The sequence below is a fragment of the Electrona antarctica genome, assembly GCF_951216825.1.
Source record: "Electrona antarctica genome assembly, chromosome: 4".
Classification (NCBI taxonomy): Eukaryota; Metazoa; Chordata; class Actinopteri; order Myctophiformes; family Myctophidae; genus Electrona; species Electrona antarctica.
The window spans coordinates 54975794-54998601 of NC_136809.1; the positions used below are offsets into that span (position 1 = coordinate 54975794).

General features: G+C 41.0%; 2 protein-coding genes across 12 annotated transcripts; one reads left to right on the forward strand and one right to left on the reverse strand.

The window, feature by feature from the left end:
* Nucleotides 1-1600: 1600 nt before the first annotated feature.
* LOC306921446 (uncharacterized protein) lies at nt 1601-14562 on the reverse strand. 11 transcript variants are annotated; one of them, XM_079498589.1, is made up of 18 exons: nt 10258-14562; nt 9175-9265; nt 8223-8288; nt 8010-8134; nt 7652-7728; nt 7390-7451; nt 7161-7224; nt 6924-6978; nt 6648-6741; nt 6403-6468; nt 5556-5604; nt 5179-5253; nt 4839-4882; nt 4149-4246; nt 2954-3000; nt 2498-2576; nt 2195-2280; nt 1601-1723 (listed from the first exon to the last, which is right to left on the reverse strand). In XM_079498589.1, exons 4-8 carry the CDS (start codon nt 8121-8123, stop codon nt 6969-6971), a joined length of 327 nt encoding a protein of 108 aa, XP_079354715.1. In that variant the 5' UTR covers nt 8124-8134; nt 8223-8288; nt 9175-9265; nt 10258-14562; the 3' UTR covers nt 1601-1723; nt 2195-2280; nt 2498-2576; nt 2954-3000; nt 4149-4246; nt 4839-4882; nt 5179-5253; nt 5556-5604; nt 6403-6468; nt 6648-6741; nt 6924-6968. The 11 variants fall into 11 exon arrangements, 10 of the variants coding, with proteins under 10 accessions (XP_079354715.1, XP_079354711.1, XP_079354713.1 ...); XM_079498585.1 differs by having other exon boundaries at nt 2498-2641; XM_079498587.1 differs by having other exon boundaries at nt 2504-2576; nt 4137-4246.
* A 1618-nt stretch (nt 14563-16180) lies between these two features.
* On the forward strand, nt 16181-17145 carry LOC306921448 (uncharacterized protein). Its single transcript, XM_079498591.1, has 4 exons — nt 16181-16289; nt 16466-16526; nt 16674-16721; nt 16840-17145. Exons 2-4 carry the CDS (start codon nt 16479-16481, stop codon nt 17053-17055), a joined length of 312 nt encoding a protein of 103 aa, XP_079354717.1. The 5' UTR covers nt 16181-16289; nt 16466-16478; the 3' UTR covers nt 17056-17145.
* The last annotated feature ends 5663 nt before the right edge of the window (nt 17146-22808 follow it).

Genomic DNA, 22808 nt, shown 5'->3' on the forward strand with positions numbered 1-22808 from the left:
GAGACTGTGTACCAATTTGCGTAATGTTTGGACAAAATCTGTAGGTGTACTGTCAAAACATTTGTTTTGCACAAAGCGGCCTCCTGGTGGCGCTATAACAGGCCAATGTGAAAACTTTGGAGCAGAGGTTCAGCTCTGGCATTCAGGGAGTGTGTGCGCAGAGTATGGCTGCGATCAAGCCAACGGTGCCAGAGATTAGCTGTTCACAGACGGACGGACACACGGACGGACGGACGGACACACGGACGGAGTGCAAAACATACTCTCTCCCCATGCCTTCGGCCTGGTGGAGACAACTATGGGTTTTACTGTCATTTTACAGTATGTATCTTGTCACAATAAAAGCTACAAATTTATAATTTGACATTCAATTATTGACAACTAATACAAAACACACAGGTATAGACAGTCAACAGTTGGTTTATTATTAAAGCTGCTATTCAACAATAGTCTCCATTAAAACAGTTTTGTCTTTTTCTATTTTTTTCAATAATATTGCAGATATATGCTTCTTTAGAGACATATAACCATCACTGAAACAGCGCAGCAAGGACATATGCGAGGCCAAGTCCGCCTGTATCCCAGAATCGCCATGTTGCAGGCGACAACTGTCAAGGGACCCTCTGTAAAGGTAAACATCCAAATGTCAGAAACCTTTTACGAGGGTCCCGAGAGGGGCTAGAAGCTGAACTACATGAAGAGTCAAGTCCCCATCCAAGCCCTGGGAAACATTATACACTTTAAATGTTCTGTATGTTTGGAAATGTCTTTGACATCTGCAAGATGAACACACTTAAAAGCAGCATTGGGTGTGCAAATGTGGTCCTCCTGTGCCTCACTCACGTATTTTAACATATCAGAGCAGAATATGTACACATATCAGATGATATCATCTTGCTCGGCTATTGACGTTTAAAAAAAAAAAAAAAAAAATCACCCGTGTGAACTGAGTGGTGCATCTACACATGTGTGTGATATCTGTGATGCTAACCATAGCAACCATGCTCGTTTTTTTGGTACGAAGCCAGTTGTTGGAGTGGGTTGCACCACTCAAAAGGTCCAACGCACCATTTTCAATCATGATGCTTTAACTGGTCGCTATATAATGTTATAACTATGGGACCCTGACGAAGGCTTGTATAGCTGAAATGCATTGGTTTATTTTAATGATCTTTGCCATAGTGTTACAATAAAAGCTTAACACTAGCTCTCTTCAAAAATGCATTGATAAAAGGCGTTTGTGCAAACTAATGCTTGGAATGGATACAGCATCATGAAAACCCCTTAGTTTGACACGTCATAGGCTACTTAAAGCATAATTAAAAATGTGCCTTATAGATTGAACAACTTTCTTTATATGTTATAGTAGACACCTTTATGAACACATTTGTGAAACAAGCTAGTGATATGCATTTTTGCCACACATTGCTAATCTTCTCTAAGTAAATGATGCTACTTATGCCACCGTTATTTATCACAAGTAAAATGCAATATCAAATACTCAGGAAACATTGAAAAAGCTAATTTAGAACCATTTGAGTTAATACACCATTTGTTAATATAAGCCACAAATGACATACCCAAATAAAGTAGACATGGCTAGCATATTTAACAATTTTATTTAACTGTAAAATGTCTAAACTAATTTCAGAGGAAAAAATAAATAAATCTCAATGTCAGTTGTGGACTTCCAATGGTCTTCCAAGGTAGTCTTGTGCAGAACCTGCAAACAAAAGGAAACTTAGTGAGGAACATATTTATACAGGTGTGTCACAAGTCTTCATACTGGGGCAACCACCATGCCATTTCTACACTGTATAAATTTTTAAACTAGCTCACGACAGTTTTGGGATCAGATAATATACCAGTCAGTCATGAATTGTCAGACTGGGGCGGTACAAAATAATCATCATTTCCAGGCTTCAGTGGCAAGTGTAAATGTGGACACTTGCTACTGATCAATGCTGCTGATCATTGACGAGTCATGAAACCTTAAATGCAGGTCTCATTGTGCATCTGCATAGGCCAAGATTATGTCCAAAGTACTTTTCAGGTCAGGTGTAATTATTACAGTTTGAGGACATGGCATTGGCATATGTGACATGTCTGCTGTGGTGTTTTATGGTTGAAAGGCTTTGTGTTCTAAACATTTTATCCTTCAATTACATTTAATCTCAGCACACCAAATACCAACCTTAAGACAGCAGGGTTAACACGCATCTTCATTTCAGCCAGAACTAGTTTGTGTGGCATGGGGGGGGGGGGGGGGGGGGGGTCCACCTGTTGATGAGATAGTACAGTAAAGATTACACAGTACTGGCCACTTTGTAGTAAACACCCCATATTCAACGTGAAAACCATTTTGATCAGAGAAGGATATACCAGTCAGTCATGAATTTTCAGACTGGGGCGGTACAATAATCTCATCACTTCCATTCGGAGGCTTCAGTAAAGTTGCTCAGAGATAATTTGTTAAATTCAATCCGTGCATACCAACCTTGACTGCAGGTTCAAAAGCAAGATCTTGGCAGGTTCATTTCAGCCGGTCACGACCCGTGGCGTTGGGAACTCTCCATCTGTATATAGACGAATGCAAAGTACACCATCTTCAGCCACTCTTCCAAGGATGGGGTGTTGAGAACTGTTTGAGATGAAAGCAAGGTCTGCAGTAAACAAACTGTGGCATTGCCATGGCCAACATAATGTAGTTTTGGGGATGTGGTCAGAAATAGGATCAGTCATTTTCACAACCAGTAGCCACACTCCAGCAGGTTCCCAATAGATCACCTTACACCTGAAGTGAGCCTGCAGGGTTGTCAGTGTCGTACTGAGTCAACAGGAGTGCAGTGGGGGGGGGGGGGGGGGGGGGGGGGCTGAACTGGCAGGGTAACTGTGTTGGCTAGTGTTATATCATCCTAGAGGTGAAGTTGTAGCAATCAAGAGTTGTACTGACCTTGCATGGTTGGCTGGAATGGTCCTTCAACACAGCTATGACGCCAACTAGAGACGGGATGGAAACAAAAACTAAGTTGGGCCACAACACATTTTTGAAAGCCAGTTGTAAAAGAAAACAATCTAAAGCACCACTGTATGGTCATTGGTCACAAGCAAATCAATATCATACATGAACAGGAGCGCATGGGGGTGAATGAACCTATCAAAATTTGGTTTATTCAAAACGTCACAAGTTAAAATTGTTGATCTACAATCCCACAAGCCTTCATTTGTGAAATCTATGAATCTACATGCTCACAATTTTAAATATTTGTTATACTGATTAAGTATAACATATATATATACACACACGCTCTCAGGGCAAATGGCAGCACCGAGTCCAATAATCAAACTGAATGAAAAGCTTCGGCTTAGTTTAGTGCTTAGCGCTCTAGAACAGGCGTCTCACATCAGAAAGATATTTAGTGCAATCACAGTCATTCAGTACAGGTCTGTGTATTATCATCATTGAAAGACACTGCAGAGTAGAGCCAGTGTAAGCAGTGCAATATCAAAACTAGGTGGTCACAAATATTAACAATATCAGCAGAATCGTGTGAAATACACGTTGGTAACGTATACACCGCCTAGTCGACTATAAAAAGACAGATTTTCCATTAGATGGTTGTAGATTGGAAACCGACCCGAGGCCTATATTGCTGCTAAGGCCCTGGAGGGCAACGCCAAACCTGTATTCTACACAAAGTGCGCTGCAATATGACCGTTGCCTGGAGTTACACTTGGCAAAGGCATATATAAACAAATATCCAAATGGTACAATTTAGAGAAATGTTTTTTTCCAAACCACCGAGTTATCAGCGCTTAAAGGGGCATTCCACTCATTTTCAACATTTTACTATGTCATTAATATACCTTAGAGCTGTTGTGTGGAAATAGTAAAAAAGTCCCCCCATTCTGTGTTTCCTAGAACTGTAGGTCTGAAAAAAAAATCATTAACATGGTGAAACACATCTTGATGATGTCATCAAGATGTGTTTCACCATGTTAATGATTTTTTTCATAATTGCAGTTCTAGGAAACACAGAATGGCGTGACTTTTATATTATTTCCACACAACAGTTCTAAGGTCTATTGATGACATAGTAAAATGTTGAAAATGAGTGGAATGCCCCTTTAATTACCTCCAAACATGCCTGCTCAGCGCCGAAGGAGGAAGAGGGTCCCACCGCTTTGAAGCACCGCCTCCGGCTCCTCACTGGTTCCTTGGGCAGTCTCTCTAGTCTCTGGGAATCTGCGATCATACAACAAGCCAGTTGTAAAATAAAACATCAAGGCGTTGCTTCAATCTAAAGCACCACTGTATGGTCACAATAATAAAATCAATATCATACATGAACAGGAGAGCAGGGGGGGTGAATCAACCTATCAAAATTTAGTGAAAATGGTTCATCTACAATCCCACAAGACTCTGTGCCTTCATTTGTGAAATCTAAGAATCTACATGCTCACAATTTAAATATTTGTTATACCGATTAAGTTTATTGCCCAGCCCCCAATATATATATATATATATATATATATATACACATATGCTCTCAGGGCAAATGGCAGCACCGAGTCCAATAATCAAAATGTCAAACTGAATGAAAAGCTTAGTCAGATGACACATGACGAAATACAATTTCAGGATCAGAGAAAAAATACCAGTCAGTCATGAATTTTCAGACTGGGGCGGTAACAAGATCATCACTTCCTGTAGTCATAATGCATAATACTACAATCACAAGACGATATGCCTTAATTTGTGAAATTAGCCATCTACAAGCTCACAAGTTTAAATTTTGTTATACTGATTAAGTGTCATCACCCAGAATTATACTGACCTTGCAGGGCTGGCTTGGCAGGAGTCTCTTCAATGCTCAGGACACTAGAAATTGGATGGAAACATAATGAGCCATTAAAAAAAAATAAGCTTCTCAGGGTAAATGGCAGCAGAGACCTTAGTCAGATCACACAAAATAAAATTTCAGGATCAGTGAAACTACCAGTCAGTCATGAATTTTCAGACTGGGGCGGTAACACGTTCATCACTTCCAGTAGTGATAATGCAACACATCAGGATCATTAAATATTGTTTCAACTAAACTTTGAACTATAAATATAGGTATATAACTTGTTTTTTGTATACACTTCTAAATGATCCCTCAAGAGATCAGCACATACCAATTGTAGACACAGCAGGAGTCAAACTTGTTGCCATCTTCAGCCAGAATCTCTAGGAGGATTGGGTGTTGAGAACTGTTGAGATAAAAAGCAAGTTTTGCAACAAACAAACTACGGCATTACCAGGGCCAGCATTATGTGGTTTTGGAGATTTGATCAGCAATTTCAGTTTCAGTCATTTTCACAACCAGTCACCGCTCCCCATAAGGGTCCCAATAGATCACCTTACACCTGAACTGATTCAGGGTTGTCAGTGTCGTATTGGGTCAACAGGAGAGCAGTGCTTGCAAACTGGCAGGGTAACTGTATACTGGAAATTCATCATGGTCATCCTAGAGGTTAAGTTGCAGCAATGAAGACATTTGAGTTGTACTGACCTCGCATGGTTGGCTGGAATGGTCCTTTACAACACTGCACTGCTGACAACTAGAGATGAGATGGAAACAAGAACAATGTTGGGCCATAATAAAAACATTAAATTCCCCTTTTTAAAGCCAGTTGTAAAAAGACAAGATGTCCAAGCTGTTGCTTCTAAAAGCACCACTGTATGGTCACAAACTACTTTCTACTCAATACAAATTTACTTTAGTTACAAGTCATCTTGTAGTTTTAAACTATGAATTCAAAATGCAACTGATTAAATGCATTATAGGTGTTCATAGTAAAATAAAAGTTTAATTCCACAAGATAAGAGTATTTACGTCTCTAGACCAATTGCATCACACCCACAAGTTGCCTTTCAGACTGTTGGTAACCCCAACAGGATATCCCCTTATTGCCAAGGCAACACCAGTGGGTCCACCTTTTCAGGTTCTGGCATTGACAAGGCGTAAGACATGTGCGGGTGTCATCACAAAGGAACCCGGTGGACACTAATGCATCTCGTTTCTAAAGAATGCCATTCAGTCTAGGGCATTAAGCAACTAGTCAATCCACTAGTCGACCTTGTTGGTACTAGTTGACAAGAAAAAAAAAAGTTTGTTTTATTTTTTCCCCGATTTTGTAGGCCACAAGATCAGGTAGATTATAGTTATAGTCAACATGTACACAGTTTTTCAATGTACAAATATTTATTAAAAAAAAAAAAAAAAAAAGTTTATTTTTTTAATTTATTTTATTCATAATAGGTAGTTAAACAACTAGTCGACTAGTAAACTAGGCAACTAGTCAACTAGTAAAAATGACTAGAAGTGAATGCCCTAATTCAGTCACGTGTTGATATACCTGAACGTGCCATAGTAGAGTTCAACCAACACTGGTCAAGATGCACCAGCATCACCGCTAGGTCATCTGGAACAGAAGAAAGACATTTTCAGTACTGTGTAAATTAGCCATGTTTAGTCAAGTGTCACCTACTGCCTCCACTATCAGCAATGGTTACTCAACACGGTAGTTCAGACGAACGAGATTCCAAATTCTATCATCATTGTGAAGGCAAGAATATTTACACTGCCAATAGTCATTCCTACTTATTTCTCTGGTGGTCCGTCCTCTGGTCAGATTCCAGTCGCAGCAGGAGAGTTAAACACTGCTCAAGGTGCAACATCATCACTGCTAGGTCATCTGGAAGAGAAGAAAGCCATTCAGTATCATGTAAATGAGATAGGTTTAGTCAGCCTCACCTACTGCCTCCGCTGACATCAGCAATGGTTACTCAACACTGTAGTTCAGACGAACGAGATTCCAAATTATATCATCATTGTCTGGAGAGATTTACATTGCTCAAATAAGTAAAACATTCCTACCTGAAAAGCCTTTGATGGTCCTCTAGGCTCTAGCCATAATACATGTCACAGCAATCTGCAACAGGAGAACATATGAAGTAGGCATGTGGTCTAATGGTTTTGACATTGACATTTCCTAAAGCGATGCAGTTTCTCAGTTGTTAGTGTCGTTTCACATCGGTTCAAAGTGAGCCAAGTTGATCACAGAAACTGCACTAGCCTACAAGTAACAAGACTGCAGTAGTCAATATGGCTTACCTTTGGACACGATTGGCAACATTGCCACCACTCCACTGATTATAGTTCCCAGGCAGAAAATGTTCTGGAAAGACATTAAGCAATTAGAAATAGTTTTGACCATAACATTTCCTAAAGTGATGCAGTTTCTCAGTTGTTCATGTCGTTTCACATCGGTTCAAAGTGAGCTAAGTTGATCATCACAGAAACTGCACTAGCCTACAAGTAACACGACTCCAGTAGTTCTTACCTTTGGACACGATTGGCGACATAACAATCGCCATCTTCTTCCCTTGTCCAATAGCCAGCCACCTATTAAACACATAGTCATTCAATAAAATTACAATCTAGCATCAACTACACAATGGATTTTAATGCATGATTGGGTCTAATCAGAGTCAAGAGTGACATCAATGAATTCAGGTATATGCTTGTCTATGAAATCATCATCATATTAAACACCAAAGTAGAATTTCTATTTTATAAAGCAAAGCAGCTTCTATGAAACTCACCTAGGCCAGCATTCCAGTGCAGTTAAGGCATTCAGGGAACAGCCAGAAGATGCCACATCACAACACAGTAAGCTCATCTGCAGGACAAGTTAGTTGTTAAACAAAAATCACACCCGTGTGAACTGAGTGGTGTAAGGTCTTATATAGACTGATCAGCTGTGGTCTGATGTAATGTCTGACGTAATGAAATCACACCGGGTGAACTGGGTGACCGTAGCAACCATGCACATTTGTTTTGCACAGACAGACTAACAAAGCCAGTTGTAGGAGTGGTTTACACCACTAAAAAAAAAAAAAGGTTAAAGTTGGTGTGATTATAGATCAACCGAGACAACCGTTCCAGTGGTGGCCTTGGTACCTCTTTCAGGGTTAATACTGATGAACATTCTATGGGAAGGCAGCAATTCCTGACCCGAATGCCCTCACAGATCATGTGCCCCTCAATGCTGATCATCCACTGGCTGTTTGTCATGAGCGGATTCCCTGTTAAATAGTAAATACAGGCATGGCATCTTCACATGAAGGTTCTATGGTTGCCTCATTCTATAATGATGTACATAAAAATACATACTGAGCAGACCGAGTCGAGGACTGGCTGGTAGGATGAACTTTCTCTCAACGTCAGCACGTGTCAGACCTGAAAAGTTTAAATAAATTAGAACAAAAATAATAATGTACAATTAGCCCTAGAATGTCTCTGTTGTTACATACAGTATTCCACATACAGGAGCCATAGAACACCCTGCTTCATTTCTGCTCGGGCACAAAATGCACGGCATTAAATGTGATAAATGCTCAGTTTGTACTCACCCATTAAATAATTCCAAAGACGAGGAGTGTAATATTGTCCTCTAGTTTCATATCCATGTGAAAGTTATGGCACACAACGTGTATTTAGTCAATTATCTCCACTTTTTCACGAGATGCACACGGACGTCTTTCTCTCCGGGCAAAGGGGCCCGGAATGACAGCTGGACTTCATTTATCAAAACTTCCTCTGATCACCACAGACGTCATCACCAATTGACCAGCTAAGCACAAATGTTTGGGACACACAATTGGCAGGTGCCTTGCGATAGGTGCTGGGTAATTAATCACACCACTTGCTAATTGTGTAACCCAAACTTTTGTGTTTCCCTGGTCAATTGCTGATGACATCTGCGGTAAACAGGAAGTATTGGTAAAATCAGTCCATCGATCATTCTGGGCCCCTTTGCCCGGAGAGAAAGACGTCCGTGTGCATCTCGTGAAAAAGTGGAGATAATTGACTAAATACACGTTTTGTGCCAGAACTTTCACATGGATATGAAACTAGAGGACCATATTTCACTCCACGTCTTTGGAATTATTTAATGGGCGAGTACAAACGGAGCATTTATCACATTTAGGATAATAATTCAATTCAACCAGGAGCGGACGGAAGGGATCTATGCCTGTGATACATGAGAATTTACGAAGTATATGAATGATCACAGATATTCTAGGTCTAGTGTACAATCACAATATAATTGATCAATACTCACATTAGCCAAAATCAGCATTCCATCTTGGCTTTCTCCTAAATGGGTTGTAAAGAAGCTGAACTACATGAAGAGTCAAGTCCCCATCCAAGCCCTGGGAAACATTATACACTTTAAATGTTCTGTATGTTTGGAAATGTCTTTGACATCTGCAGGATGAACACACTTAAAAGAAGCATTGGGTGTGCAAATGTGGTCCTCCTGTGGGTCCTCCTGTGCCTCACTAACATATATGTTAACATATCAGAGCAGAATATGTACACATCACATTATATCATCTTGCTCACCTATTGATGTTTAAAAATAGGTTAAAGTTGGTGTGATTATAGATCTGATTGCCAAAGTGGGCAAAGTAAGTTGTGTAGCTTGAGCAATGTTGCTAGCAGCTAGCAAGTGTTGTTTCAAACTTACAAATATAGGCTGTAGGTAGCCCAAACATTTAGACTCTCGTAGAGGTTTTTTTCGATTCTGACGAATCTCTCAACGAGAGTCTAAAAGACTAGGTCCCCTTTAAGAGGGCTCGCGTTTACGTTTGTGCCTCAAAATCACTCTTACCTTGTACAAATGCAAAATCTAAAAATAATCAAGATTGCCCCACATGTCCGGCGGGTGTTCGGAAAACAATTACTTCCGTAGCGACCGTAGTTTAATAAAAAAAAATTTTTTTAATCCACTCAGTCCATACTAAAGTCCATACTCTGTCTCGGAATCTGGCGGCCATCTTGGTTTTCTCTCCATTGTAAATGCGCAACAGAACCCTGGCCACTAGGGGCGCGGCCAATGTTCTGTTGCGCATTTACAATGGAGGAGTATGGACGGAGTGGATTAAAGTATTTTTTTTATTGAAAACTACGGTCGCTACGGAAGTAATTGTTTTCCGAACACCCGCCGGACATGTGGGGCAATCTTGATTATTTTTAGATTTTGCATTTGTACAAGGTAAGAGTGATTTTGAGGCACAAACGTAAACACGAGCCCTCTTAAAGGGGACCTAGTCTTTTAGACTCTCGTTGAGAGATTCGTCAGAATTGAAACAAACCTCTACGAGAGTCTATGTTTGGGCTAGGCTGTAGGCATCTTCCTTACCTTAAATCAGTCTTCTTTTCTTCTTAGCTCATCAGTCTTCTTTCTGCTTCTTCTTTTGTGGTTTGTTAGTTTGCTATATTGTAATGGTTGGCTAAATAAAGTACAGAAGGCTCCTTTGCTGGCCAACAAACAATCGTCAACTGACTAAATTTGAAAATAAAACGTGGGTGTGGCCTATTTCCACAGCTTGGCAGAAAATACTGCAATCTACTGTTAAATTAAAGTCTCTAGTAAAATAACGGCATAAACTGTTAATTTACAGGAAAGGGGTGACTATTTAACAGTATTGTACTGCTAAATAACAGTTTCTACTGACATTAGTTAAATTACAGCATGTTAATTTACAGGAAAGGGGACTATTTAACAGTATATTGTACTGCTAAATAACAGTTTCTACTGATGGTTAAATTACAGCATAGAATGTTAATTTACAGGAAAGAGATGACAATTTAACAGAATTTTACAATTGTGAAAAACGGTAAGATGCTGTTGAAAATCCACCCTAAATGTACAGCCATCGGTTACAGTACACATACACAGAAGACAAAACAAATGCAAAAAACAAAACAAATCAATAAAGGCACAAAAACTGTAAAGAAAAAGAAATATAGATATATGCATGGTAAATATTGTTAATCAATATAAGTAATCATAATCCCGGGAGTTTTTTTTTTTAAACTTTTGGTATTCATATTAATTAATTTCCCCCCCTTTTTTAATGGCAGGCTGTGAAAGAGGGGACGCCAGTTCAACGCAACAGAGGGGCCGAGTCTCGACTAGCCCCTCTTTCGAGCTAAGAACCCGCCATCTTTGTCGATTGTCGTTTGAAAACGGCTGCGTGGAAGAAACGAGCAACGAAAGAAGCAAGTTTAGCAGCAACAATCAACATTAAAGGACAACTTTAGGATGTTATTAGAGAACGTAAAAGATGCTCATTTGCTGCTTTCTTTCGTTTTAGGGATTTTAGCTGTTTTTGACAGGGGGCATTCGAGCATGGGGCTAAATATGTATTCTTTTACAACATTTTATTTTTTAATTATTTACTATAGTCCTAATAAACCCCAGGAAATTACATCTGTCCACAAAATATCACAAGATCTACTGAATGTGTCAAACTGACATTGAGTGTGGCTTCCCCCCAGTAGGCTACCTTCACATTCAGTAGATCCTGTGATTTGTTTTGTGGACAGATGTAATTTCCTGGGGTTTATTAGGACTATAGTAAATAATTAAAAAATAAATCGCTATAAAATGTTGTAAAAGAATACATATTTAGCCCCATGCTCGAATGCTCCCGCCCCCTGTCAAAAACAGCTAAAATCCCTAAAACGAAAGCAGCAAATGAGAAAAAAAAAATGACTCATCTTTTACTTTCTCTAATAACATCCTAAAACATGAACCTTGGTTGAAAAAAAACTAAAGTTGTCCTTTAAAGAAGATTCATTTCCACTCTTGTAAAGGAATCAAGACAACATGGAGGCACCTGGTAAATTTTCTCGCCTGCGGCAGCGATATGTCAGTGTCCCTATGCTCATGGTGAAGATGTCCCGGAGGAGATCACAATCTCAAAAGGAGAACCGGGAGCGTGCCGTCAACAGCCGCAGGCAGCTTGCCCAGGTCCCTGAGCTGGACGCGACACTGGAGGCCTCCATCATGGCAGTCAACATCTCCAATGTTAAGGAGACGGCGCCACGGGTTGGACAGTCTGCTAAAGACTCGGCACGACTGGAGATGCTTAAAAGATGGAAGGAGACTAAGAGCTTAATAAAGGAGAGGGAGAAGCCAAATTGAATCTACAAGCTTGAAATGCAGCGAGACACCTTTTCAGCTTGTCAATCTGCCGTTTTTTGAATTTGAAATCATGACGAGTAACAGTTTTGGACATGGGGTTTTCACCCAATGGAGGCAATACGCTTATGAATAACCCGCCTATACGTTGTACACTTGTTTTTCAGAACTTGTTAGAATTATTTTTTAGGGGGGGGTTTTCTGAGCAAAACTGAACTTTTAACATTCAGTAGATTTTATGTGGCCTGAGGTTTTCTGGCTCAAGCAAGTCCTCTGATTTGCCTGTGGAGTCCACAAATCCCATATATGAAAAATAATTTGCCAGCAGATGTCACTGTTGAGGGATTTTGCCCGTTTTCATTTAAACTCGAAAGGCTTCAGATCACAGAACCACAGGAAAAAAAACACTGAATGTTCAAAATTCAGGTTGTGTGTAAAACATCTAAAAGATGAAGGAGGAAGCTGAGTTGGTGGCGGAATCTGATACCCTTGCTCCCAGGCCTGCCACTGAGGGTACCTCCTCCTTCGCCCCTAAAGGGTTTGTGTTTGAGACCCCTGCTGGCCTCTCCACATTCAAATTGGAGCCGCTTACTCCACGCTCTGTGTGGACACCTTCCTCAGACCCAGCTCAATGTTGAACTTCCCACCTGTTCCCCTCTTGGAGGCTGAGACGAGTGGCCCGTCTCCTCCTAAATCCCCACACCGCTCCCCTCAGGCTCCGACCAGCCCCCAGGAGCCCCAACATGACGTGCCATACTTCAGGTCACCACTGAAAGGGCCAGGCTGACCACCCTCAGTCAGCTCTGGGAGGTGAAAGTCGACGATGACTCCATCCCTGAAGAGAATTTGGACCAGGTATAGAGCGTCGCAGTCCCGCCTCCTACCCTGGACCAGGAAATGAATCCCAGTGCATTTTTCCCATAGACATTTCAAAAAGTATTTATTTAAAGACGGTTACGCCGCGGACAAAGCCAACTCGAGTCGTGACAACTCATGACAACACAAACAATATTTTGGACCGAACAAATAATTACAAAGAAAAAAAAAAAAAAAAGTGTTGTAACCTGCCGTTTTTCTCTTCTTTCTAATTATTTGTTCAGCCCAAAAAATTGTGTTTGTTGTCATGATTTGTCACGACTCGAGTTGGCTTTGTCCGCGGCGTAAGAGTCTTTAAATAAATACTTTCTGAAATGTCTATGAGGAAAATGAACGGAGAATCATTTCCTGGTCCATGGTAGGGGGCGGGACTGCGACGCTCTATAGAGTGTTGCAGTCCCGCCCCTTTGTAATTATTTGTTTGGTCCAAAATATTGTTTGTGTTGTCATGATTTGTCACGACTCGAGTTGGCTTTGTCCGCGGCGTAACCGTCTTTAAATAAATACTTTTCTGAAATGTCTATGGGAAAAATGCATTGGGATTCATTTCCTGGTCCATGGTAGGGGGCGGGACTGCGACGCTCTATTGCCACCCCAGTTACCACAGGCTGCCTTTGAGGCCCAAAATGCTGAAGCAGACCTCCTCCTGTTCACCCCCAACCTGAAGGACCGGATCAGGCAAAGTGTCTGCCCAAGTGACCTGATGGCCTTTACAACTAATGGAGATTCTTATTTTTTTAACCTGAGCTTATGTGTATATGTTGCTCGATGTGGGTTTTTTATCTGCAGCTTTTGGGGTTTTTTGCATTCAATGTTTTATCTTCATGTTCAAAATCTAGTTTGTATTTTATCTTCAAGTTCAAAATAAATCTTTGTATAAAAAAAATAAAAAAAACATAAGTACTGTATCCGGTTATGGGAGTAAGACAATGTTCATTTCTTTCTCTCCTGGGGTAGGGAACAGTCCAATCAGTCCATAAATTCCTTAACAGTAGCGTTCCGTCCTTTGTTCTTCTGGGGGGGGGGGGGGGGTCCTTATAAGGGTCAAACAACAAACAAACTACATCAGTGGGTTTGGTCTATTATTGCCTATAGGTCTGTGCAAAACACAGCACACAAAATAATAACTAAATTAAAATTAAAATATAAAAACATGCAAACGACCAGGCCAATAAAATATTCCAAACAGTGAGTAGTTGTCTCAGTGGCTGACAAACAAGAGATAAAACTATAACTAAAATCGTCCGTTTAAAACAATACTCCAGTTGCACATTACACACGCTGTCAGATTTACTTCAAGGTCATAGAGGGGGTACTTAGCTCGAAAGAGGGGCAAGTCTCAACTTTGCCCCTCTGCTGAGTTGGTTAATTGGCTTCCCCTCTTTCCCAGCCTGCATGCCTCTCTCATACAGTCCTCTCCCTTGGGCCTTCTCTCCTCTGGCATCCTCTCCCAGCACCTCCACAGATGGGTCCTGCCACAGGCAGGCAGGGCACACCCCGCCTGGTGCCAAGCAACCAGTTCCACGGCTGGAGTGTCCCTGTCCTCGGTGCCCCGACACCGGCCCCAATCCATGGCCGCTCTCCTTCCATCCAGCCAGCTCCTTCTTCTGCCCTCTGCTCCTCTCCACAACCTTTCTTCTCTCTGTGCACTGCTCTCTGTGCTCTGCTCTCTGCATTTTAAAGGCTCCACTCAATTACGCAGGTGCAGGTGATTTCCTAATCACCAGCTCTCAGAAACCATTATGGCACTAGCTGGCCTATCAAAACCGACCCCGTCACACGTGCGTGCGTGCAGGCCCGCGGGAAGTACTTTATACTAGCAGGGGCTGAGCGTCTAGTAGGGGGCACAAAAATGCGCGTGCATGTGCCTCGTGCTCGCGCGTTTTTGCGCAATTTCACATGGAAAAGTGGCTTTTACTTTCCCTCTCCACACGCAAGTTATATGAACAAACTGACAAAATGCATCATAAAAAGGCATAGGCCTATTTAGGCTACACATGACATTGGCAAGGCGCCGATATCAAAACAAAACATATAAATTATAGCCCTATTAAACAACAGACGAGCTGACAGCGCAGCGTACGTGCTTGGGCTCGCCGACCCGGGTGTTGTATCATCATCATTCATCATAGATCCCTCCCCGTCAGAATCTAATATCTAACATTAAATTGCAGCAGCATTCAGCAGTTCAGTTGGCACAGCGGCCATAGTAATTAGTAAATACTATATTATTTCTCACTCTCACTGCAATAGTGACTATTAGAGAAATAATATAGTTAAATAGTAAATGCTTTACCTTAAACCCCAAATGTGCTCTTGCACTCCGGGGTGGTTAATTCCCTCATCATGGCATTTACTGTATATCCAACGTGTGTTACGTGTCCAGAATATCATTATGTACGTGAGGGTAATACTAATAACGGTAGTCGCCTGGCTCATGGCTGCAGGTGCATTGGCTAAACACTGCTGCAGGTGCTGCTGCTGCTGCTGCTGCTGCTGTTGTTTTTATTATTGTCCTCCTCCTCAGACGAAAACTGGGACAATGTCCTCTTCAACATTAGCACTCGTCCCCTGCTGAACACTGCTGCTGGTGCTCATGAAGGGTTCGTGAACTAGACTTGATTTGGGCTTGGACCCACCAAATAAATCACTCATTCTCTTCTGAGCCTGTGAGCCATGTTGACAACGACAACACACACAGTCAGGCTAACCGGAGAAATTCAAATCCGTGCGCCCCGTGCGTAAAGGTAACCGGAAATAGCGTCAGCAGCAGAGCAGAGACGATGATAAATATAAAAACAAACCAAAAAAGTCACAAGTGTAATTTAAGAATACTATTTATTTTATCCTCCAACCAGTCCACTTTTTATTTATACATATAAATAATAACGTGACAATGTGACATTTCTATTATTCATATATATATTTCCTTTTTTTTTCTTTTTTTCTCCTGTTCGAGGGGGGGCTGTGCCTGGGGGGAGGGGGTGCTTCAGCCCCCGCAGCACCCCTACTTCCCTCAGCCATGCGTGCGTAAGCCTCCTGTAACAAATAGTCTGTGCATGTTGTTAGTCATTTTGCCAACAGTCATTCACACAAGACACAACATTCGTACATGTGTCAGAAATCGGTTGCAAATCTACCGGGATTATGAACAGGATACGTTTCAAAACGCCGCCATTGATCAGGACAGCGTTCCCACCTATCTGGATTATGTACACACAGAGGTTGTCATGAGTCTAGTCTACCCACATCCGAGATGAAGTAACAGCACTTTGAAGGTTAGAGCACGAAAGCTACAATGAACACATACTGTAAGTACGGTAGCTGTTCAAAAGCAAATGGAGTTCTCATTAAGGATCAGCCGCAAGGTAACGTACATGGACATTTTATGATTTTATTCATCTTAGAGATTTCTTGTAAATATGATTTCATTCATGGCTGTACTACTGTGTTCTATTATTCTACGCTACGGTTAGAGTTTTCATTGGAAGATTGCGCCGGTCATTTTAATCTCAAAGAATTCCAATTTGTTTGTTTTTTGCAGTTTCAAGAACACGATGAAGTTCATTCTGCTGATGATTGTCCTTATTAATTGCCATGTGACAGTAAGTATAGCATAATCCCTGTCTTTAGCTCTCTCCCAGAGGTCTCGTCTAAACATGTCACACGTCGGAGGAGCAAAAAAAGTGTGATTTCAGATTTTTTTTTAAAAAGTGTGATTTCAGATGTTTTTCTATTTGTTTTTATTGCAGAATTCCGGTCGACATGTGCGTAGCAGTAGTAGTTCTGACAGCGATGAGGTAATTTTATAAAATAACACAAAATAAAAAAACATACTGGTATGTATTTATCAAAGAAACTGTACAATCAGAAATAGCAATATACGTTTAACTTTTTTTCTCTCTTTGTTCGTCACAGAGATTGTACGTCTTCCGCGTCCCGACATTTCCTTTCCCCTACTGGCCTCCTGGTTTTTGGCCACCGCGACCACCAGTACCACCACCGGTACCAGTACCAGTACCACCACCACCACCACCCGTACCCGTTCCTCCACCCCCAGTACCTCCTCCGGCCCCACAGCCACCACCACGAACCACAGCAGCCCCCGTCACAGAGCCCAGAGGAGACAACTGACCGTCAACCGAGCCCAGAGGAGACAACTGATACATTTCAGCAACACTTGGGTATATATATATGAAACTATATGTGTACAATGTACCAGGGATGTGCAAAGAGTGTAAGAGGGGCAGAGGCTGAAATCCCGTAAGAGGGCAATTTTGGACAAAAGTAGCGAAAATAGCCGATCTACAAGCTTGTAGATCAGCTATTTTCGGGTCGCAACCCCAGCACTCTTTAGTTAGTGGAGATGCGGTGTGTAACGACATGGATTTCTTAACAACTTTGTTCGACGCCAAAATACTGTGTTCAAGTTCAGGAGACTTTCGGGGGGGAAAAAAAGCAATTCTCCTGAATGCTGCAGCCTGCCTTCCGGCATGGCATGGAAAGGAGTGGCGTTTGCATTTCTTTCGCCGTAGTATAAATGCTGCACTGCACTCGTGATCTAGAAAGGGCAGTTGTTTTTATACAGACGGGTAAAAGGGCAGGGGCTGAAGCCCCCTTTGATGTCTATGTGTGTGCACGTCCCTGTAAATGGTGTTTGACTGCACTGAGTAGTGGGTGTTACCTAGGTGTCACGTTTCACTTTTTCCGCATGTTTTGTGTAACACTGTGTATATGCCGTGCTCTCATAGCGCTATAGCCAGGGATCCAGTCAAAAAAAGTCAAAAATGTCAGTCAAAAATGTTGCATGGTGATTTATTTCATGTTGATCTCGTCCCCCTCCCCCCCCAATAATTTTCTTTCTCGGTTGATCGTTACGATGGTGATGTATTATTTATTATCTGATGAGAAAAAATCCAAGGAATGCAACACGACATGATACTGCAAAGGATCAGCATAATAAACATTGAGTCAGGACGTTCATGATTATAGGGTTTATCTCTATCTGTTAGTCTTAGTGAGGGCGGCGGTGGTGTTACACCTAGTGGGAACGTTGCTGACGACAGCCCAGGATAACCCATTTGCACCTGGCAGTCCAGATTCTATACACAAAAATGTCTCCCTAAATCCTGACAGTAGACGTTTTAACAGCGGGGCGAGCATCGGCCGACACATCACCCAATCGCCTGAAAAGATGATTTATTTGTATCTTTTCGGGCGACGTTCCCCCGCCCACTTTTCGACCATCGCCTGTATCGCCGGTATAGTCGCCAGGTCCCATATATAGACAAATAATGCACTTCCGGGACAATTCTTCTGGCTGTCGCCCTGCTGTTAAAACGTACTGTGAAAGTTTTCTGAAAAACGTTATCAGTGGTGCAACTGCGTTGCTCAAACCTTTTCATGTCCAGGAGGAGCCACAGAATGATCTGTATATGGAAATATACCATCTGAAAATATGTTGTTCCAGGGACATCCCCCCCCCCCCCCCCCCTTCCAAGAAGCAAATATTTGAGTTAAAAAAACATTCACTATATGAAAGAATATATATTCAAAGAGATCTACAAGCTATGAGCTTGTAGATCTGCTGTTTTTCAACAGCTAGAGTTTAAAATAATGGTTTAAAGTGGGGTTATAAAAGCTATACTAAGGTGACCCTGCAGATGATGCGTTCCTCAGGTCTGAATGGGATAATATCCACCCAGTGGGGCTCGCACACACCACTATCACCGGATGAACTCAGATTAGGAATGGGATCAGTCCTGATCCCATAATACCCATGGCTTTATGGTTGCTTCACCAGCAACGCTTTGCTGTGTATTGCACAGTCACCCTGACTCAGCTGCCAGACATCTCTCTATCTATCCCTATATAGCTCTTTGAGACAGCTAGGAGCATGTCTTCTGAGGGCCCCGGCCTTCTGAGCTGACTAGGGGCATATTCATACTCCTATTTTACCGCTGTTTCGGCGCTGTAGTGCCGAAATGATTTCGGCTCATCAGAAATTTTCAGTAGCACCGAAGAGCCGACTTTAGGACGGTACCCGCCCCCCCGAACCTCAAATGACGTCACATTGTAGGCTCTACAGAGCCGAACCGACTTTTATTCGGCTCTAAAATAGGAGTATGAATCGGCCCTTACAATTTACAGTTTAGGCCTTTAGCAGTTCTTAAAGGGATTTCTTTTGTTGTAATTTGTTTAGGTTTTCTGAGCTCAATTGCACCCAATAAAACTGAACTTTTAACATTCAGTAGACTTTCTGTGGTGTGGGGTTTTCTGGCTCAAACAGGTGCTCTGAGTTTCCTGCTGTTTGTGACGTAAGAGACAGAAAATCCCATATATGTCAATGGGATTTGCCAGCAGATGTCACTGTTTTCACTGTTTTGCCTTTTTTCATTGCAGCTCAGAAAGACTTCCAACCCCCAGAGAAAGCTCCAGACTTCAGAAAATCCACGGAATGTTCAAAGTACAGTCATTGGGGTCATAAAACCTAAAAGAAAAACGAAAAATAAAAATAAATGAAAATTAATGTCATGAAACCTTTAATCCAGAGTGATTTACAGTAAGCAAGAAATAAGCCAATATCAAACGATTCTGTTTTCATGTTCCGACATCAAACTACTCAACTGGTTATGTAACCAGCTGATATTAAAGAATGTATTTTTTGTTCTAATTTGTGGAGTCAATTGTTACTTTGGAAATGCTTGTTTATTATAAATGAAAACTCCAAAAGTAAAACAGCAGCCTCGAACTCCCCCATGTGCACCTTAATTTGAAATACATGTTGCTATTTAGAGAGCTGGAATTAGTAGAATGAGAACCCTGCACTAATTATATTTGTTAAATCTTATTTTCCTTTTTTAAATTTGTATACTTTCTTTTTTTTTGTATCACGTCCAGTATTATTGTTGTTGTGTCTTGTCTTGACCTTCATGCCACACTAGCATTTTGTCCTGCTTTTGTACCTTGTATGAATTGTGACAAATAAACCCTCTTGATTCTTGATGCTCGAGACAGTGTTGATTTCGTTACTAAACTAAATGGAAACTAAATGAAAACTAAGCTATGATGACTAAAACTATAAGACTAAATATATTGACAAGTTCGTCAACAAATTAAAAACTAGACTAAAATGTTAGGAACGGACTATTTCATATCAAGGCCCACTATTTATTTGGCATTTGAGCCACGGAACCACCATTTGATGACATGTATCCTCTAAGACACAAAACTAAAGAATATTTTGTTGTCGTCGGATAAGGTTTAAACCACAATTCCATGCATTAGGAGAGATAGCAAAAGAGAGATAACAAAATAACAATATTCTTCTACATTCTCTAATTGTGTAGACGGTGTCATGCTACGCTCTCAAGAGTGAAGGATCTATAAGGGTCCATTTGGTTACCAACTCTCCATCAGTTTAGGGACCACCTGGAACCCCCTCAGGGACCACTGGTGGTCCCCGGACCACTGGTTGAAAACCACTGGACTCTTGGACTAGAGATCCAGTATTTGATGAATTGAACATGGTGGACCCTGTTGTAAACAAGTGTAATGCTTAATTGGGTCGTCCACTCACAGTTAACAGCCTTTGTATTGAGTTTGTGCTCGAAATGTACTGTAATTCTGCAAACTGTTAATAAATATTTCAATCAATCAATCAAAAAAGTATAAGTCATTTTACACTTGCATGCTGAAAATAGCAGATCTACTATTTTCAGCAAGTGTGAAACCAGCCATTACGACGGCATCAAGGCCGAAAATACATTTTAGTTGATTAAATCAACTGTAGATTTAGTTGACTAAAATGTTATGATATTTAGTCAACTAAAACTAGACTAGCACTAAAACATTTCAGATGACTAAAATGTGACTAATTTAATTATTAATAACTAAAATCAAAATTTACTGCCAAAATCAATTCTGGTAAAAAATGGCAGCAGTCTGAATGACCTCTGACGTAAAATTAGCCAACAGTGTTACCAACCAATGAGCATTCTTTGATTGATGATGGGATATGCAGTACGGCACTGTTATGATATTAGCCCATGCACAGTACATCTTAGTCTATGTACTTGAACTTGAGATACAGTGTACTTGAAATATGAATCTTAGTTTACGTCTGCCATCTAGTGCACTGCTGTATAATCTCTGCACGATCAAGTTAAATACACGTAAGGCGGGTGTGTGTGACCCAACCCAGCAAGTGACAAGGTCGTCACTTTGCCCTATTAGTCTGTGAATCTGGGTCACTTCAAACCCTCAGACACTTAAAGGACCACTTCACCACTTTTCAACCTATCTTCATATAATAGGTCCTCACTAATAATCATGAAAAAATTGCGCGATTTTTTTCTACTCAGTCTGTGTCTCATAGGACGGCTGTGGGCAGTTTAGAAACCGTCTTCCAGTGACATCATCATTAGGCAGATTTTTTTTTTAAACAAGATTTTTTTACAAAAATGTTTAGATTTTCATTATCGTGAGAACGATGGCTTCCATTTTCGCATTGCAACTTTTCAGGACTAGAAAGCCTGCAGTTTGTATTAGCTTGTATTCCCCATCGATGATGTCACTGGAAGACGGTTTCTGAACTGCCCACAGTCCTCCTATGAGACACAGACCGAGTAGAAAAAAATTGCACCATTTTTTCATGATTATTAGTGACGACCTATTATATGAAGATAGGTTGAAAAGTGGTGAAGTGGTCCTTTAATGTCTGATTTATACTTATAGGTGCGCGCCGGCCAGTGTCTAGCCGCTGACAATAAATGATCGACAAGTTCACAACACGTGAGCTTTGTGTATAGATCTGCTGTTTTCAGTACACCATGTTGACGATGCAGCATGGAACAAACTATAAATCAAGCCTTTGTGCACTAGCAGACTGCACGTCTGACATTGTGCAAGTGTGGGCATGTGTGTGTGTGATCAACCTCTTACCGAGCTCTCACACATATATCCACATGCATAAGCACGCACCTTTTATAACCCATTCCGGGCGGGAACGTACCCCTTTTGGTGTTTTAGGCATTATGTTATACTTTAGCTATTGAAAAATAGCAGATCTACAAGTTCACAGCGCGGCACCGAGTGCCGCGCTGTGAGCTTGTAGGTCTGCTATTTTTTAAAGATCTTGAAAATGTGCAGTTGGGGGTCGGCGGCCAATTTCATAACATTTTCGGGGGTCCTTGACATGAAATATTGAGAAACATGAGGTTTTTCATGAAAAAAAATACATTTTAAAAATAATTTTGTTTAATGTCGACGTCAGGCCTAAATGGGTTAAGTCAAATTGAAGGCCTTGTTTTTTTTAATATGTCACACATCCCCTTATACTGTACTTGAAATGGGTGTGTTGTTGACTGCTTTGTGCAGTGCACACATTTAATTATACCTCCATGGCTATAAGTCTTATCAGATTAAGCAAGGCAACTAAATCCACTGCTCTTATCTGATATCTTATCACTTAGCTGTCTACTCTATGCAGTACCTTCTTTCATAAAATACACATTTCCTGTTCTATATTGTTCAAAACGGCCACTGACTCTTCTCATATACATAGTATGGCCTCCAAATCTACTTCTCTTCAGTAGATTTGTGACCGGGTCTGGCAAATAGGCCCTCATCTCGACCGGAGTAATTTTTCAGTTTTTTACAGATTATTGAAGTACAGCATGTAAGCTTTCATATGATGTATCATTCAATGAAATTGGAAAATATTTGAAGGAGATATGACTGATTTTAAAATGATTGTGCCGTTTTACCCAAAGCTGAGAAACATTTCAACACCTAGAGCTGGCTAGCCTACTTTGACTTATAAATGTATACATTTAATTTGCCCAAATCAATAATCTGTTGGAATCAAGTTTATTTTAGATTTTCTG